General features: G+C 47.7%; 1 protein-coding gene and 1 long non-coding RNA gene across 4 annotated transcripts; one reads left to right on the top strand and one right to left on the bottom strand.

Annotated features, from left to right (window-relative positions):
* Positions 1 to 26: 26 nt before the first annotated feature.
* On the top strand, positions 27 to 1,733 carry ift22 (intraflagellar transport 22 homolog (Chlamydomonas)). Of its 3 annotated transcripts, none has more exons than XM_029133019.2 (5): positions 27 to 292; positions 696 to 778; positions 883 to 969; positions 1,101 to 1,303; positions 1,389 to 1,733. In XM_029133019.2, exons 1-5 carry the CDS (start codon positions 254 to 256, stop codon positions 1,535 to 1,537), a joined length of 561 nt encoding a protein of 186 aa, XP_028988852.1. In that variant the 5' UTR covers positions 27 to 253; the 3' UTR covers positions 1,538 to 1,733. The 3 variants fall into 3 exon arrangements, with proteins under 3 accessions (XP_028988852.1, XP_028988854.1, XP_028988853.1); XM_029133021.2 differs by having other exon boundaries at positions 28 to 292; positions 696 to 738; XM_029133020.3 differs by lacking the exon at positions 27 to 292 and adding an exon at positions 397 to 499.
* Positions 1,734 to 6,252: 4,519 nt separating this feature from the next.
* On the bottom strand, positions 6,253 to 13,764 carry LOC114845123 (uncharacterized). The gene is made up of 2 exons (XR_003783806.2): positions 13,450 to 13,764; positions 6,253 to 7,518 (listed from the first exon to the last, which is right to left on the bottom strand). It is a non-coding gene; the product is annotated as an uncharacterized LOC114845123 (long non-coding RNA).
* Positions 13,765 to 18,933: the final 5,169 nt, after the last annotated feature.

Raw genomic sequence — 18,933 nt, 5'->3', positions numbered from 1 at the left:
AACGAGCCAATGAGCAAAGAGCATATTAGAGCGTACTTGAAACCATGGAAACCAAAACGAAGTTTACGGTTATCGGTTCAACGTTAAGAAGATGATTACAGCTGTCTTCATCACATTACTGCCACCACGGAACCGGAACCGGGTTAAACTTTAATAGTGTAATTTAACCTGTTTAGTGTTACCTCGGAGGACTAAACAGGTTGACGTTGTCGAACCTCTGCAGCCTTGGTAGCGGAGTTGCTAATGCTCGACGATGTTTAGAACCAAAATCCTCTTTATCGGTCCCTGTGAGGTAAGTTAATAATAAAGTTTAAATAAAGTTAATTATAAACCAGGTGTCGCCCGTGATTTGTGCTGGATGCAAATAGACGACAGGTCGGAAATGAATGTGGCTTTAAATCAGCGTTTTGACGGGTTTAATGCTAGCTGGTAGCCCCTGTTAGCATCATCTATTTGCATCCTTCAGCCCAGAAGCGGAGGTCAACCATTATTTGTCCATGTAACTATAAAACAAATTAGTTTACTTTTACTGCACTGTATTTGCCAGTTTTACTGTAGGTAGCTGGCTTTTTAACCAAACAGCGACGGCTCTGTTACCATTAAGAACAACCTAACCGAGTTGGAATTCAGCCTTTATTGGTTGTCTGCAGCTGTGCTTTGCCTCTTTCTGATTATGGGGCCTGTCTGTCTTTCAGAGTGGGAAAACGGTTCTTGCGAATTTTCTCTCCGACACAACAGGTAATGTGGGAGGAGAATACAGACCTACTCAAGGAGTCAGGTACAAGTCAACGCCTGCATTACTTTATCCTGACTGGTTACCTGCACTTAAAATACATACATAAAGCCAATCAAATAATTGCAGAAATATTTGCTTTTTTAAAGAATATTGGAGTTCGAATCACAAGCGGAAGGCAGTGGTGACAACAAGGCATGTGAAGTTGAACTTTGGGACTGTTCAGGAGACTTCAGGTATGTAAAAAGCATTACACATATTTAGAATTTATAGAGGATTAAACACTCCCTTTCAGTCTGCTTGACTTTTGATGTTTAAATAAAGACAAGCTACCAACGATGACTGCCTGCTGGTGTATATCTGACAGGTTTGAGTCCTGCTGGCCTGCACTCATGAAGGATTCCAGCGGTGTGGTCATCATTTTTAATCCAGATGTTCCAAGTCACCTCAAAGAAATCGAGACGTGGCATTCAATGTTCATCTCATCTCAAAGCCTGCAAGACAATCAGTATCTGCTCATAGCCCATCACAAGCCTGGCAGTGAAGTGGAAGATGGGCGACCGCCTTTAGGTAATCCTGCTGCAGGCTTGCAAGAGCTGCTGCGTGACTTGTTACCACCATGTCTCAGCTAATGCTGTCATTTGTTTCGATGCAGCCTCACATCTGAGCAGACTGCCAGTTATTCAGTCCAACCTGGAGGAGGAACCCGAGGATGTGAGAAGAGCCTTCTGCAGATACTTGGGAAATGTTGTAAATACAATGTCAGAGAATAGAGAGAGAGAGGAGATGTCCATCATTACATAGACACACATCCACAAAATATGGGGCTTAATGGAGAGATGAAGAGATATTTTCTTGGCATCTGTTGGTGCCATTAGCGAACATTACTCATTTTAAAGAATGATTTTACTCTACATGTTGTCATGCAGCTGTGCATCTTTCCAAAACTATTTGTAAACATGATTCACTTCTCTCCTGTTATAAATAAAACATAATGTTACTCGCCGTGTAATGTTTATACAAGTGACAAAATATATTTCTAGCAGGATCATCTGTTTATTAAATATTTATTGGTGCAAGTTGTTGGAAATGTGACAATTTCAAGTGCAGATGGAAAAGTAATAGTCAAACTTCCAGACATAGAATTTTCTTTCTTTGCCAATGCATTCTGCATTGAACTATGAGCAAATAAGAACATATTGTGGGTCAGACCTAGATTTTGTTGTTGTTTTAAATTCTTGTGAATGATTCTGTGATAACTTCTTACGTGTTCTCATTTTCAATCTGATGCAGAACAGACTGACGTGCTTTACTTTGAAAAGACAACTCACTAGAGGGTGCTCTCTAATCGCTCACACCAATGAGCTGCAGGAAGAGAAGAGCTGGCATTGCTGTATCACACTATTACACCGTCTCCATGTGCGCATTCTTGCAGGGTTACAGTGTCTGCACTGATCTATAATGCATGTTTTATCCTTATGGGAGAGACCTTCAGCTTCCTAAACCCACACGGCCTTTGGTTGTAGTATCGTCACAAATTCAACTTTCGCTTTTATATCAAAATTCAAGTTGGAAAACAGCTCCCTGAACCTCTGGTTGAACTCTACTGAAATTGTCACACTTTCCAAAAATACAAAATACGTCAGCCCAAATTATGGAAGAATGATTTTAAGAGGTGGAAAAGCCTCAAAAGGCATCACTTCTCCCCGTCGAGTTGCCATGAAACCATCCGCTTGCATTTTATTCAGAATAAATGTGACAGCTGTTCAAACATTTTGTGTAACCTCCCCCCCAGAACAAGCATGTGTCAGTCTGAGGGACGTTTGATTGGCTTCGGGCAAAATAATGATGAAACTGTAAAACTACAACACACAAAACGTGATTAACATGTTAGAAAGGCTGAGCAGCTGAATGTTGTGAAGAAATATGTTATTAACTTTCTTGTCAGTATTAAATGAAAATATTGGTTTCCCTGCTCATCTAATGTAAAGCTACAGCCTGCAGATGTGAGAGCCCCTGAGGAATATGTGTGCTCTGTGTGTTGCCTTGTGCTGTTACATTCTTAATAACTAGCCTGTGCTTGCCGTCGCTGTAAACCTGCAGTTATGTAAATATAAAGTTTGTAATGGACCGAGCTGAACTGTGACGTTGGAGAGCATAATCCTCAGTATTAGGTTTCAGAGCCGACCCTGTGATGGACCACCTGCCTCCTCATCACTGTCGAACTGTAGCTGTTAATATAGCATCTGAACAATTATTGCTCCCAACATGTCAAACCTTGTAATTCAAATTAAATGTGAAACTAAAATTTATTCCAGACGAACCTCCAGAAAGTGCATTAAAAAAAGATTAGTTCATATTTAATTTCTTACATGAAATAAAAGATAAGAAACCAATTTCAAGACGTACAGAAGTCAGAGAGGTTCTTGTGCCCCTCAGATATCACTGTGACCCCACAGAGTCATTCTCATTAAGAGTCAGCGCCACGCGGAGTCACAGAACGACTGAGACGCACAGAAATGTACACAGACGGAGAGGAAGAGGACAACGGGCGAGGAAGAGGCTGCCGTGATCCACTAAATCTGTCCTTTCATGCTCTGAAGCTGCTTCATGCAGATGAGCGTTAAACACATGACATCACTAAGGAACACAAACAGGCGTTTGGCCAGGGATCGAGGACAGATGAGGACAGGGTCCGGTTCTGTGTGAGTCTGTGAGGAGCGTCAGGCTCCGGCCCAGAAGCTGATGAGGTCATTTGTTTTAATCTCACTTGTAGCTATTTCAGAGTTGGAGACATCAACCAGACTGTTTGAGTTCACGTCTCTCTTTTTAATTATCATCTAATCGTAATTGGCCTTTTCCCCACTTCCCTCAGTCTGTGACGGCTCCTTTCTCTCAGATGCAGTATCTGTCTCCACATATCCACTCTGTGAAGATAATCCATAAGGAACCAGCTGTTTTTCACCACTCCTGGTAAAATCCATCTCAAATAACGCTCAGATTAAATTTTGCTTCCATTCGTGCGTGAATATTTTATCTGCAGCGTCACAGCTCGTGAAGACGATTATTGTGTTTGCAAAGTAAATGAGGAATTGTTTGATGAGACAGAAACCGCATGAATAAATATATAAGTATATGAAAATAGGAAACCCAGACGTTAACTCTGTGTTTTGGCCTGGTTCTCACCTTCTGCTGTAAAGCTGCTTTTCAAAGGAAGAGCCACGACGGGAACAAATGAAGGGCTGTTTGTTTGGGCCGCGCTGCCGTCGGCAGCTTTGGCAGCTTCCAGCAGCTGCGTTGGGTGAATGTGATCCAAAGCCAAACAGCACACAAACACACAGGCGACACAATGAGGCAGCGTGGCCGGCGTGTCGCATCGTCTGCAAAGAGCCCATTTTCCATTCTGCTGCCAGACGGAACAAATGGAAGCCTAAATGAAGGCTGGCTGGAGCGCAGAGCTGTTAGAGGCTGAAGTGCTCCTTCTCTGTGGATGATGTTTCAGCAGCAGCAACGCGGGCGTCAGGTCAGGACTTTGAGAACGTCTCCTGATTTGCAGCTTGACCTTTTTGGGAGCATCCAGGTGAGAAAACAGCAGGAATGGGCCTCAGAGTTAATACATGCTGTAAAACAATACATGCTGTAAGCTGCTAATAGGAAATAACTAAAAAGCGCATGTGTGAAGTTCACACGTGACACAAACTCGCCTCAGACGAACTTTGTGCCTCCTACATTTTAATTGCTGCGTGTTTTGCTGTTTGTTGATCGTCTCCTCCTTGGTTTGACCTCTGTCGACCTTCGTGGACCCGCTGTTGGAAGCTGTTCTCTGTCAGGAATGCTTGGCTGCTTGACAGATGACTCACTGTGGCAGGTAGTTACTCCCGCACCTGCTTTCACTTTACTTTTGCTTCTGGGACTTTAGGTCCTTTGTTGCATTAAAACAGGTTAAAGGATCTGTCAGACATTCAGCTAAACTGGTCGACCAAGCTAATATCAGCCAGAAGTGGAAGGGAGCTTTGTCTGACTGTGTACGACCTTGTTAAGCAGCTTCAGGGTGTCTTGAGTCTGACATTGACTATGTATTTATGCAGAGCGGAGTCAGTGTCTGGTGTCTGAACGCTGTTTCCCTGGCGATCTGCGCTGCTCAAGGCTGAGCTCAGACCCCTAGTTCCTGTTTCTGCCTCCAGCTGATGTTGTGGACTCTGTCTGCCGTCAACAAACTGCAGCATGGGCGCCAGAATTCCCTGTTAATGACTCTGTCTCATTTTGCTTTCGCCACGTTCACTGTCTCGTTTTCACTCTCGCTCTTCGGGAGTGAAGGGATTTCCTGCGTCGCCCGTAGTTTCTCTGTGGGCGGCTGCGCTTGTGCTGAACACAATAAGAAATATTAGCTTTAAGGACTCTTTGCTCACTGCAGTGTAATAAAAAAGACATATAGCATTGCATGGTGTATTGATGAAGCTTGTTTCAGCTCTTTTATTGTCTTCCTGTTTGTCTCTGCACCTGAGGGAAGGGATGAAGTCTAATTTACCACCCGAGGTCTCTCCTTCATCGCTCATCAGTGTTCGCTCGGCTGAACTCGATGCAAAACCTCCCACGAGTGATGAAACCCAGGCCTGTTTTCACAGAACTCCTTTTATTTGAGCCAGAACCAAGTTGACTTCCACATTCAAATTCTGAAATGTGGGCATGACACGCGGCCAAGTGGAATAAGCAAAGGTCACCGGGAGAGAAGGCTTCAGACAGAGAGAGGCCCCGAGGTCGGAGGAGTTCAGCGTGAGAGCTTTTCACACTGGAACCAATTAAAAGTCCGACATCGCTGCATTCTGTTCATCTCATCTCTCAAGTCTCTCATGAACTACCAGAAAAGCCCAGAAGTGATGGATTAATGGGTTCAGCATGAACCTGTGTTACGCCGCAGCCTTAATCAATACTGCTCATCCTCTGATGATGAATGGCTCCTTAAACGCTCCTCCGCTGTGTCACATGTGGAAACGAGTGTGAGTCTAGTCTAATTATTCAAATTTGAGGCCTCACGCGGCGTTTGGATTTGGGCCTGTCACAAATAAGCCTGACACTGACTCTTCAGAGATTTATTTCATATTGAACACAGATTGCACTCCGCTCACACACACACACACAGACACACAGACACACAGACACACACACAGACACAGACACACACACACACAGACACAGACACACACACACACAGACACACACACACACACACACACACACACACACACACACACACACGCAGCTGCTGCTGCGGTTTCTCCTCCTCGCTGGAAGATGAGCCGCTGTCACGCGAGCGGGCTCCTCTGCAGCCTGTTACCACACACACTGTGGCTGGTCGGCATCAGGAGGCGCTGGGCTCGTAGCGGAGTCCATTAAAGCCTGCGTGCACGTTATCTGACAAACAAAAGGACCGTGACTGTGGAGGGAAGCAACACAGAGGAGGCGTCAGGAAGCTCAGCGTGTTGACGTGACACCAGGAGAATAATCACAGCCGTCACACGTCCCCTTCATGTTTTTATTATTATACTTCCAGTCGCAAAACTCACAGCAGCTGATTTATTCTCACACCAATCAATACATTCACTACAATATACACAACGTCTTGGTTTACCTTTGAAAAGCTCTTACATTATTATTACATTTATTCAGAAAAAGACAGGCTTTATGCAGTGTTTATTTATTTAGATGTATGAATGATGTTTTATATGAGACACATCCAGTCTCAAATGTCATATTTAACACGTTTTGAGCCAGATTTACACATGTAAACAATCAAAATGTGATATAAGGTTAGAGCCTTTCAATAAAAGCAGGTGAATCTCTGTCCCACCCTGATCCACCATGGCTTCAGCGGCCGTGGGGTTGCACTCATGTCATTATGAGCAGCCTGTGGTCACACGTCTGGACAATATGACTGCATATCAAGTTGTAGGTTTTATTCAAATGTTTAATAATAATGCAAAATTATGAAAATTCTGAACACAGATTGTACCATACATTTTTTGATTTAAGTAACTTAAATGTCAGTGGAGTGGCTCCGATGGGACGAGTTCAGCTGGAAAACCTCTGCTCCTGTGATGTTCCATTAATACCAAACCAGCAGGAGCAGATTTCCTCCATCACGCGTTCTACGGACGGAGGTCCTCGGCTCCGACTGCGGCCGGTGCCGTCCCTCTCCGGGCCTTTAGAGGGCCTAACTCCGGTTCCTGCTGAACTGAGCCAGTGCTTGTTTAAGGTCTAACTGTTATCAGCTCAGTAGGCACAGGAGGTTGAGCCCAGGCACCTGCATCGACCTGTTATCGGCACAACAAGAGGAAACCAGCCACAGATCGACGGCAGCAGGAAGTCTGGAGCCGATAAGGCGGCCGTTTCTGACAGTGACAGTGAAGAATCACCAGTCACACGTCTCCACTCACTAGTCGAGCATCAGGTCAATGTGTGTCCACGTCAGCGAGTCTGCTTTGAGAACTAACGACAGAACACAGACCTTTATCACAGCTGCACGTTTCTCAGCCTCATTCAGTCTTTTTATCCCCTCCTCCACGAAGCGTCTGCATGTTTATTTCTTGCACACACGCACGCAGGCAGATTTCCCCTCACGACCACCCAGACGCTAAATGAGCTCAGGGTCCACAATTACGCCGCTACTTGTTTTCCCGATGGGACATTTCCTGTACTTCCTTCCTGTATGAGTGAGGCCTCCTGCCCTCCTCCTCTCTTACCCGTCTCTCCTCTCGTGTCCTCAGAATGAAGTCGTTCTCCTCCATCTGCCGTCCAGAAAAGAAAAGAGAGAGATTTGAGCCAAAGATACAATAAAGATACTTGGCGGTAGAAAAGAAGCAGAGTGAGAAGAAGAAGGATCTATAACGTTCCACAGTTTGTTGGGTCCCTAAATGCATCACAAGGCTTTTTTTCTGCATCAGATAGTTGAGCTGGTTGACCTCTGGCAGCCGTTACTGTACATCCGTGGGAATCAAACGCTGGAAAGGCTTGTGAGGAGCGGAACTTAGCCACTGTGAACACAGGCTTCCACTGAACTGTTCACGGAGCAAGCTAAGTCCTGCTCCTCCACAGACGAGATCAGCACATGGATGTAGCACGGGGGGAATCCTGACTGAGCTCCCAGACCTGGACCCTCATCAGGATTTAGGCCCAAAGCAGGAAAGACTGAGCTGCAGCACACGGCAGCGTTCAGTCTCCTCTGAATACGTGCAAGAATAAACACTACTGCAGATGATCATAAATGTGCCATTAACCAGCTGAGCGTTTAAGTTGTGTCAGACTCTCGTGGGTTTGAGGTGTAGCTGGTTGGAAATCCCTGGCAATGTGATTTATATTATATCACAACCAAATCACTCTGCCAGGAATCCCTCCAGCCAGACCGGCCGACGACGCAGACGCAGACGCAGACGCAGACGCAGACGCAGACGCAGACGCAGACGCAGACGCAGACGCAGACGCAGACAACGACTGGGAGAAGAGGAGGGCGTCAGACGGGAGGTGGACACAGAGACTCATCCATCCCTCATCACTGGGTAATTACACACACACACACACACACACACACACACACACACACACACACACACACACACACACACACACACACACACACACACACACACACACACACACGCACACACACACACACGTCTTTCAGTGACGCACCTGGACAAACAGTGTCAGGCTCCTGTGCATGTGTTTGACTATGTGTGTTTCACTGCTCCCACAAAAGCACAGAGAAGCGAAGCAGCAAGCACAAACATGGACACGTTGGACATAAGGACGTCTGTGCAGGGACGGACACAAAGGGGGGCCTCTGGTGGCACAGACCCTCTTTAAAACCTGTGATGTCAAAACCAGAACACTGAACGGATCTAATCGATACCTTTATTGTGTTTAACAAAGATTAGAATAACACGTCACTGTGCTTTTGAGTCGTCTCACAGCTACAGTGTGTCTGCTTTCATAACCTGAGGCTTTATTGTAGGTATCCATGGTTATTTAGGAAGTGGTTTAACACAAGCAGCCATTACCGTTTAACCCGCTGATAAAACCGTCCACAGCATGCGCCTGTTTTCTTCACACAGTGCAGTTGAAGGCTGTTAGTGTCAACACACAGCTTCCGTCAAAAACCCCTCGAGTGAGTTGCTACAGAACAGAAAGAGCAGAGAGAGGGGCGAGCGAGCCGCCGCCTCGGTCCCGTGCTCCCGCTCTGAACCAAACGCAGCTGACGGCGGAGGGCGACGGCAGCCGGGGCCCGGCTTCGTGTGCGGAGGCGGAGCGAGGAGGGCGGGAACCGGTCCGAGTCCTGTCCCGGTTCTGCCGACGGCTCCGCTCACGCGCCATTAGCAATTAGCATCGAATAAAGCTCATTCCTCCTGTGTGTCGCTACGTAATGGACGCCTAGCGCCAAACATGACTCGGTGTCGCCCGCTGATGAGCCTGAAAAGCTCCAGGTCTTTGTTTATGAGCAGTTTCATAATGGATCCAACAAATCATAAACACACAAAACCTGAAGGAAACTCAGCCTCACAGAGAGCATCGCGCCTTAACACTTAATTATTAATAGCAGCGGATCGGCTCATATCTGTTTCATCTGAAACCAGCTGCTCTCAGCAACACATAATATTTATCACCAGACTCTGCAGATGCTTGTGGCATTTTTGCTTCTTTCAGCTCATTGTTTTTTGTTTTTTTTCCTGCTAAGCAACGTCACCATCTTCACGCTACCTGCCCTGCGTCCACGTCAGCACAGCACAGTCGGGTCTTTTTCTGCTGAGGAGCCGGCGTTTCATCGGCCAACGTGACGAACGGCCCGGCGGCGCCGGGTGTTTCAGCCTCAGCGCTGCCATGACAGTCAAACCCAGAACTCCTGGGTTTCCTCCTTTGAAAACCTCAAAGCCGATGACGAGCCCCCACGACTCACTCGCGCTGAACATGACAATGAAGTTACTGTTCGCTCGGAGCACAGGATGTGTTCGCTCCCCGTCTGCTGCCGTTTAACAGCTGGATGAGCAACAACTGGCCTGGCCGAGCTCCAGGCGGCACCAGCAGGAAGTCTGTCCATGACTCACACTGTCCACACGCTCCGCTCCTCCGTCCACCAACATGACAGCTTGTCATGGAAGCTATGAGATCAGACCCTCATTTACACAACCTTCGCCTCTAACCTCTTCATCTGGTGGATCCCGAGAGAATCCAGAACTCACAAAAGTCTGAAATCAAAGCAGCGTCCGGATCGGTCCTCCAGTGGCTGATCCGCGAGCAGTTTGCTTCCATCAGACAGGCGTCGGCCTGTGATGCAGCGCTGCATTCCTGCACCCAAACAGCAGCAGCCGCCGACGCTCGGCGCTCGGGCCTCGTGTGTGGGAGCCTCCCCCGCTCACCTTTCCTGCCGCCCGGCCCGTCTCTTGTGATCGTCCCGTGATCTCAGCCGCCTCAGCTGCGCTCTGTTTTGGCTAGACTCTATGCTGGGACCGGGCCAAAGGCACACGTGACTGCTCAGGTTCTGTCTGGGGCCGGCGTGCGTTCAATCTGTCCTGGTCTGACCCAGCGTTCAGGCACCTGCACTGACACACTGGCCTCGTCTGGTCAAATGCACGGATCCGATCCCGCCTCAGAAGTCGACCCGCGGCTCCTAAAGGGACCCGGGTGTTGGCGCCGCCACAGTGTCCGTGTCAGCCTGCTTCATCTCCAACCCATGGAGGGTTTCCACACGCGGTGGCGGAGCTGGCTCCGTGCCCGAGGCATGAGGAGGCAGGAAGGGGGGTCAGACGCAGGAAGGGCCGACAGAGGGAAGTCGAAGTGACAAGACAGGACGTGACCAGCAGACAGTGGGAAGTGGAACGGGGAGATTCAGCCTGCGAATGATGACCCGCTTCAAATCCATCTAGACATCAACACGTAAATATTAGTTTTTATTGTTATAAAATCTGCAGCATTTTCCCTTCAGCCTGGACGCTGTGGAAGCTCCTCTGATTGGAGATCAGCGGATCCTTCGTCAGAGGCTTGTGATTCCACAGTGAGCAACGCATTAGTCATTAGTCAAACTCTGAAAAAGCCACAACTATGTGTTTTAGCAAAATAAACTCCCAACAGAGTTTTCTAGGTTTGTTTCGAATGTATTTATTCCTCCTGCTTATTATTAGTTACTTCAGGGAGAAGTTGTCTCCAATTGAACAATTCTGCAATTAAACACACGTTAAAGCGGCTTCATTCAGCCTGAAGACGTTCAAACGGAGCGGGGAACATTTATCTTTCTGCAGATAAACTTCAATCGTCAACATGTGCGTCAAACTCCACGTAGGACCATTTTAAACCACAGGACGGTTTACATTAGTCTGGGAAAAAAATCGAAAGTCTAAAAACAAATGCTGAGGTTTGGCCACTGCTGCCAAATCACTTGTGCAGAAAGGCCTCGGCCACTAAATGTCTTACAGACCCACGCTGCAGTAAATGGAGGCAAAACAAGCGTGACTGTAGTTACTGCTGTCAACGGGAGCCTTCGTCGCTTTGAGCGACCCGGAATCAGGCCCGACTGGAAGAGCAGCGCTTAAAAGGCCATCAGAACCAGAACAGACGGAACGGGCGGATGGACGAGCAGGAGCCGTCAAAAACACTGAACTGAGTTAAATTTATAGTAATATATGTTTTACGAACCTGTACCTATTATTATGTTAATATTTATATTAGTTATTATATTTGTTAAATTGTAAAAACATAAAAAAATATTTACATTACTTATGAAGTAATAGTTACAAAGCTATTATTCTCCAACAAATAAAAAATAATTAAGTAAGATTTGTAGGTTTAACGATAATATTTCAAAGGACAAAACTAAAGGATTGTTGTACAGTATGTTCTACTTTGGTGATTTATTTATTGATTTTTTCAGGACGTCCTGTACTTTATTCTGAGTACTGTATACAAACACGTAGACTGCAGTTACACACAAAGACTGAGTGAATTCCTCAGAAGGTGGTGACCTGCAGCGAGCGCGTAACGCACGTTGACGACAACCAACGATGAAGCCAAGCAGTAGCAGCAGCAGCTACGTGGAGCACGCGCTCCCACACTTAATGAAGGTATATGGACTTTATGGGCCTTGGAAAAATGCAGTAAAAGCCTTTCTGTGAATGCAGCCATCTGTGGAACTTCCTGTAAACAAGGCCGAGGAGAACAAATCCTCTCACACTCTCCACAGCGTCTAGAATCAGGCTTTCATCTTTGTTTTCCATATTTCCCCCGCTTTGCCTCCATCCTTGGATTTATGGCTCCAAAGCCTTTCTGCCTCTCGTCCTGCGGCTAACGACCCCTGTCGCTCTGTGTGTCCTCACAGCACCTTCAGGACCTACACATGAATTAAATCAATGCTGTTTTTTACTGCACATTTAATTTAACCTGAGCTGAGATGCAGTTAAAACAGCGGCTGAGTTTTTGTTTCCTCGTCAGTTCTTTGTCGTGGACGTCGCTTCAGCAGCATCGTCATTTTTCAAGCTGCTGCGTAGAAACGTCGAAATTAGTCGAAAAGCCTCATGACACAGTCTTTTTAGAGCTTTTCCTGAGTTTCCAGCGCACGAGCATGAAATATCAGGCTCAATAAACTTTAATCAGCGCGGCCTGGACAGTGTCTCGCTTCACCTCCACCGACGCGTCGCTTTTTATTAGATCCCAAGTTGATGTAAAGCAGCTTTGTGGAACAAACCAACGGCTGCTTGGCCTCTTCCTTGTTTATTGTAGATAAAGATAAAATTATCGCCTAATGTTGACCATTGTAGCTAAAGAGAAGTGGAAGTTATTGTATTTACTAAGCTGCAACTTCACAGAATAGAAATAATAGAACTAGGATAATAAGAAAAAGAATGTTAAAGGATAATTAACGTTCCATGAAACACTTAGATGCAGGCTTCAGATGACAGCGTGCTTTTCAGTCACGCTGCTGCTCGTCCTTTGTTCAGAAATGAAACTCTGGACTGTGTCAGCGCTGCCCCTCAGACGGAGGCAGGTGTGCTTCTGCAGCCAGACTGGTGCTTTTCCTCCAGTTATCTGGTTAGTATCACCGCTTGGAGTTTTACTGCTCGCTGAGGGAACCCAGACAGGCTAAAGCCGCGGAGGGGGAGGGGGGGGGCAGGTGAAATAGGCTGGATACTTCCTCCATCTGTGACAACATTTAACGTGTAGAGAGGAGGAAGGAAGCAAAAAAGGAGCCGCTACAGTTAAACAGCATCGACCTCCAGTGCCACCGAGCGTAAAACTGCTCTCAGGTCAGAGAAGAGGAGGACGAGTGGAAGGATGCATGGAACGAGTCGCGCCGGCGGACCAACACAAGGACCAGGGTCAATCCAATGGAAACGCAAAGGAAGTAACACGCAAAGAGGCCAAGAGCCTCACATCCGCCACGTCCAGACCAGTCCAATCCATATTTACTCCAGTCTTATCAGTATAAACTAGCAAGGTCAAGGTTGAGCCTTTATTCCACCTTTGAATGAAGTCGTGTGAGACTATAGAAAAAACAAACCTAATCGTGTCTTAATTGCAAATGAGGATCTCACACATCTGCATTTAAAGTCCACTAAATACAAAACATATGGAAAACAAGACTCAGTCATTATTGAAACACACTCTTTCATTTTGACCTACACAGCAGTGAACACGCGAGATCACTTTAGGGAAGCAGAAACCGCGCTGATACTCACTCAGTGGAAGCAGTTAGAAAAACCGAAGGGATCCTGAAGTCAGAGAGTGAAGCACAAAGACAAACACAGGCGTCTGAGCCCAAGTCCAAACTCAAAGTGAGCTCCAAACGCTCCCTCGCTCCACCTCCTCCAAACTCCGCTTTGAGTCGAAGGGTGTGGACTGAGTCAAAGCTGTGAGTCCACATCATTCACACAAGTTGAAACCCAAACCACACCCAGAGAGAGAGAGAGAGAGAGAGAGCGCGAGAGAGCGAGAGAGGGAGGGAAACACTGTCGCTCGCCCTGCGTCTGGCTCCGGGGTCATCACAGCCCTCAGCGCTGAGCCGGTGGGAAACCATGACGCTCCCAGCTCAGGATGTTTACGTCGTTTGGCTCAGGCCCTGTGCTTTTCAAGATGGCGGTGGGCGTTCGCCGAAGCTGACATTAAACATCACATTAGCCAGATAAAAGGGATTAGCTTGTGCCGGTGCCTCCACACGCATCCTGCCGCATGGCACCCGCCACCAGCGCCTGCTGCCTCTGAGGGGCTGATGGCTACCAGCTGCTATCTCCTTCCTGTCTGAGTGGGTCTGCGAGCCGCGCTACAACGCCGCAATCACGGCGCCTGCATCTGTTTGGCATCAGGCGCCGCACGTGTGATCCCAGAGCGGCTCCTCTGCCCCCGTCCGTCCGTTTGAGCCGCTTTATGCTAGCGCGACGCGGCGAGGCCTCCGGCGGCCGCGCTCACGCCAGCGGCCTTTAGCGCTGCGGGCGCGAACATGGCGGCGCGGCGCTCCCGCTCCCGGCGGCGCCGGCGCCATGTTGAGCCGCGTCACTTTCACAGGCCGAACGGAAAAACTCGTACAAAGCAATTAGCGCTAGAAAAACACAAGTTCTGACCACGGAAAGAGGATAAAAACTATTTCTAGCTTTAGCAAGTGTCATCAAATTCCATGTAAAGGCTAAAACTGGCCTTTGCAATGTTTTTAATCGGCCTCAGGTTGAATGGAAGCAGTTTTTACTCCACGTGAGCGTTTAAGACCGAGCGCTAGATTAAAATGGACTCTGAACCAACCATTGTTCCTGAACGTCACCCGATACAAGCACACGGTTCATTGATGTGTTCTTAATAAAGGAGAGGTCTGTGCAACAGTAAAAACAGTGAATGATGTCAGGCCCTGAGTACAAAGACAGAAAGTATTAATAGGATCAATTCATTTTTGGTTTGATCTTTGTCAATCAGAGCTGTTGATAATGAGACAAATATAGAAAATCAACAAACCGATCCTTTAATAAACGGCTGATAAAAGATCAGTGTTAAAATATAAGAAGGTGTAACATCGACTTTCTGAATCAAATTAAATTTGTTTTTATTTTGTCACAAAAGAAATATTTTAGAACCCTTGAACAAAAGGCTGGTGCTTTTACTTCTCTACGGTGGAATCGCTGTTTTCTGACTGACGTTAGCAACACAACTGCGGTGAAGTTCATACTCTCAGCATTTCACAAGAAGCCATTCATAAAAATGCTCCTCAAAAGGCGAGGTGGTGTTTGGACGCTGGCCATGTTTGTCCATCTATTTATGGCCAAATATTATGTTGCTAGGCAACCGCCTTCATTAACGCTATCTAATTATCAGGGCCGTTAGACGCACGGGCCGCGGCTCGTCACGTCCACCGCCGCGCGTGGAGAAGCTCCGGCTCCCGGTGGCTCAGAACCCGACCCTCACAGAGTAGTAAACGCTGTTTGTTTGGACGCTGAAGCGCTGACAGGGTGTTTCCACGGAGACATGTGCCGCGCAGCCTCACGAGAAGGAGCTACCGAGGCCGCGCTGTCTGGAAGGGAGCCAGATGCCAGTGAAAACAAAGGGCGCCTACGCATGCACACGATGCGTGACGGAGGCAGCCAGACAGGCAACCCCACAGCAGCACTTTCACCTGCACGCGACCGGGCCGGGACCGGGCCGGGACCAGAACCAGGGCCCAGACGCTCATCCAGCGCCTCCTTGCAGCTTCGCACGGTTGCACGCGAGCCTTGTGGGAGCCGTGTTTTGAAAAGGGCTTGGATCGTTAACAGTCTGTACTTTGTGTGTGTGTGTTCCTGTGTGTGTGTGTGTGTGTTCCTGTGTGTGTGTGTGTGAGTGAGTCATCCTGGAGTGACCCCACCCTACGTGGGCGGCTGCTTTGGCGGGCTGGGAGTGTTTGGCCTCCGTCAGCCTCCATGTCCCAGAAGGAGCTGCTTCATAACTGGCCTCTTTGTTCCAAACGTCGCTCCTCTCGGAGGAGAGAGATCCCGTCCCTCGCGCTCCGTCCCCGTGTTTCTGTGGTTCGTAGCTGAAGCCGCGTCACTGGAGGCGCTCACGCTCTCAGCACGGTTTCATTTTGAATAAAGCGGCCTCAGGGCTCGTCTGCGGAGCCGCTCAGCAGCTCGGAGGCCGAACGCCTCAGACGTCGTCTCTTCCAGGTCGCGTCTGCGTCTCCTCACGTCAAAGCCCGGCTTCTGTGGCCACGTTCGAAGTCGCTTTGAGCTAATTATAGCAGCGCGTTGTGTAGAAGCCAGAATTAAACATGCCGTCATGCTCCGGTTGAGGACAATCACATTGTTTACTAGAATAGTTGCGGTGTCAAATGGGTTTACAGCTACTTTCATGTTGATTGAAATGAGATCATACAGTTTAAATGAGTCGAGAGCAGCACAGCCAAAATCTGCAGAGGAGGAAGCAGGAGGGGAGTTTTCATGATGGATATTAATGCTAAGCTATGAGGAAGTAAAATGCACGGCTGTTATTACGTTGAGCCTTTAATTTTCACTACTTCCCCTGGAAAAAGTCACACACGTCTTGTTCGAGGCTCCGCTGGCCGATTACAGCGGTGATAAACAGCAGTAGTAAACAGAGGGGGGGTTCGAGTGGGCGACGGCGTGTTCCCCCGCTCCAAACCTGGGTCCTCGTCAGACGCAGTAATCACCGCGAGGCCGCTTCGCAAATCCAACATACACAATAAAATGAAGCCTTAATGAGGGTGAAGCGTGAGTGTGGGCACGATGAGGAAGCGCTGGGTCCAGACAGGCTGCAGCTAATTAAATCAACATATTTCTGTGGCCTCGTTCCAGGAGCCGGGAGTAAAACGAGCCCTGTGGTGCCGCGACACGGGCTGAGAGACGCTCCGTAAACAGCACTCTCACGGAAGGCGACTGAGCAAATGAACCCGAATGTCAGCATGAGGCGACGGCCATGATTGGACCGGTTCTTCCTCCGCCGTTCACGCCGTTATCGCCTCGTCAGCACCGCTCTCCTCTTGCCTGTATAAATAAGCCTGAGTCTCTCCACTGAAACCGCCTTGTGTAAAATGTTAATATTATTATTATGTAGGTGTTATTAGAAAACTGAGATCACTCAATGTGTCTGCAGATTTAGATCTAGATTAATGAGTCCTGCTGTGAAGAGTGTTCAAGCAAAGCCCAGATTCTACTCCATCATGTCACGTCGTGCCTTTAATTATGATTAAATAACGTTTGTCAGCATAAGGTCACAGGTTCATTCTCACGAGGCTTGAACCCTTGATCATCTTCTGTAAATGTCCTGCTTCCAGTTGATCTTGAGCTTTTTTTAGCTCCTGCAGCGTCTGGACCTACGTATTGAAATCCTGCAGCTCAGCAGCTCCTTGTTCTGGCAAATAAACTTTTTTTTATTGCATCAATTCATCAAATAACGTCTGGAGCTGTAAGAAAATAAAGAGAGAAAACGCTCTGAGGAGCTGCTGTGGGAGCAGCGAGGCCCCACATGCGTCCTGTTCCCAGTTACGGATGGTCTTTGAAGTCTCATCTGAGCAGAGAGGCAGAGGACCAGTCAGTGTGTGGCCATGTGGGCCTCTTAATTTCCCTTTAATGCTTACCATTAGCTTTCAGTCCCCTGTGTTTTGCAGGAGCGATCATGTGGCTCAACGCTCAGCTACCAACTCTGAACCCGGCACCGTTTTCCCTAAATGGCCACAGTTGAGTCCGTCTGCGCATTACTCAGACTAATTGGAGAGTTTGCTGCTTGTCTGGTTTCATGCAGTCTGTCGATAGCTCCTGAGACACACTGAAACAATGCACAGTACATGGCGAAGGTGAATAAATCACCCGAATCAGGCCTGCACGTATTCACAAGCAGCCCGCGCCTCCGTTCAATGTGTGATCTATTGCCAGGCAACGTTAGGCTTCCCTGTATTTATGTGATTTGGCAAAGCTCAGGGGTCAGATGTAAAGTGTGCAACTTAAAGGCAACGTGGAAACACTTAAGGACGTCTGGTGTGATCCATTATTCCAGCTCAGTCAGATGCACGTGAATGGGACTGAAAAAAGAAACCAACCCTTTGAGTGCAACAAGGAATTTAAGACAAAGCCAAGTGATTCAAGCAGACGTGTTCATACAATACGCTGACGACTCTCTGCTTTAAACCTGCTGTAATTGACCTCGGCCACACCCGACACCTCCGCGCTCTCTGTTTGCTCCGCTTTGGAGCAATAAAACCCCAACTCCATGGGTCGGGGCTTGAGTCAGAGAGCGGTGCATTCGTTTACAGAGCTGCCGTAAGTCATTGGCTCTCAGTGAATGTCAGTGAATGTGTCCCACAGATGCAACTCTGAGCTACTGAGACGCAGCGTATGAATCAAAACACCCCCCCGCTTCATCAACATCACATCTTACAATTACTTCCCTCAACGATGCTGCATCACGTGAAGAGATGGATTAGTAATTACCTCTTCATGTACCATGATGGATTACTTCCCTGTCATGAATAATGACAAAGAACCGATCGTTCAAAAGGAGAACGCATGTCCTGGACCGAGCTCCATGCTCTCCAGATGTTCAGAGCAGCCTTTGATTTCTTATTTCCGTCAGCTGAGTCAGTGCGCATCATTCACGGCTGATGCATTAGGGAGACAGCGTTGTCAGATCTGTCACTGTAGCGCTGTAATGGAGACACTGGAGCATCTTTTTCCTCCCTTCTTTAATATGACACTGCTGCTCATCCTCTGAGGGAGCGGTCCCCTTGAACATGAGCCACGTTTTCAGGCAGAGGTGCAAGGAAGCAACCGTTGGCCACTGTTCTGTTGTCTAAGGTTTACTCTTATAATGAGGAAGTAATGAAACCAAGCCCCCAATTAAATCTATGCAGCGCAGCTTCGCTCAGGCAGATGAATGGTTCATGTGGTGTAGAGCAGTGCACACAATGCACTGGATCGATCAGCAAGAAGCTGAGGTTTCCCTAAACCCAAGACTCCAGAGCCGCATGCACAATTAAATCAGAGTTCATGTCAAAGTACGACAGAGTGCAGCATTTCTACAGTAGTAGCGTCTACTTGTAGTTCACCAGTTACAGTAGAAGATGTGACTCAGTCAAGCTGCCTGATCTCTGCTAACGCTGAGACGAGTGGGCGCCAACTACATATGTAAAATAAAGGCTGTAAGAAAAGAAGATTGTTGCGCAACACTGTATGTGTGTGTGTGTGTGTGTGTGT

The sequence above is a fragment of the Betta splendens genome, chromosome 17 (assembly GCF_900634795.4).
Source record: "Betta splendens chromosome 17, fBetSpl5.4, whole genome shotgun sequence".
NCBI lineage: Eukaryota > Metazoa > Chordata > Actinopteri > Anabantiformes > Osphronemidae > Betta > Betta splendens.
The sequence above is the reverse complement of the archived record's forward strand: the minus strand, read 5'-3'. Positions and strand labels throughout refer to the sequence as shown.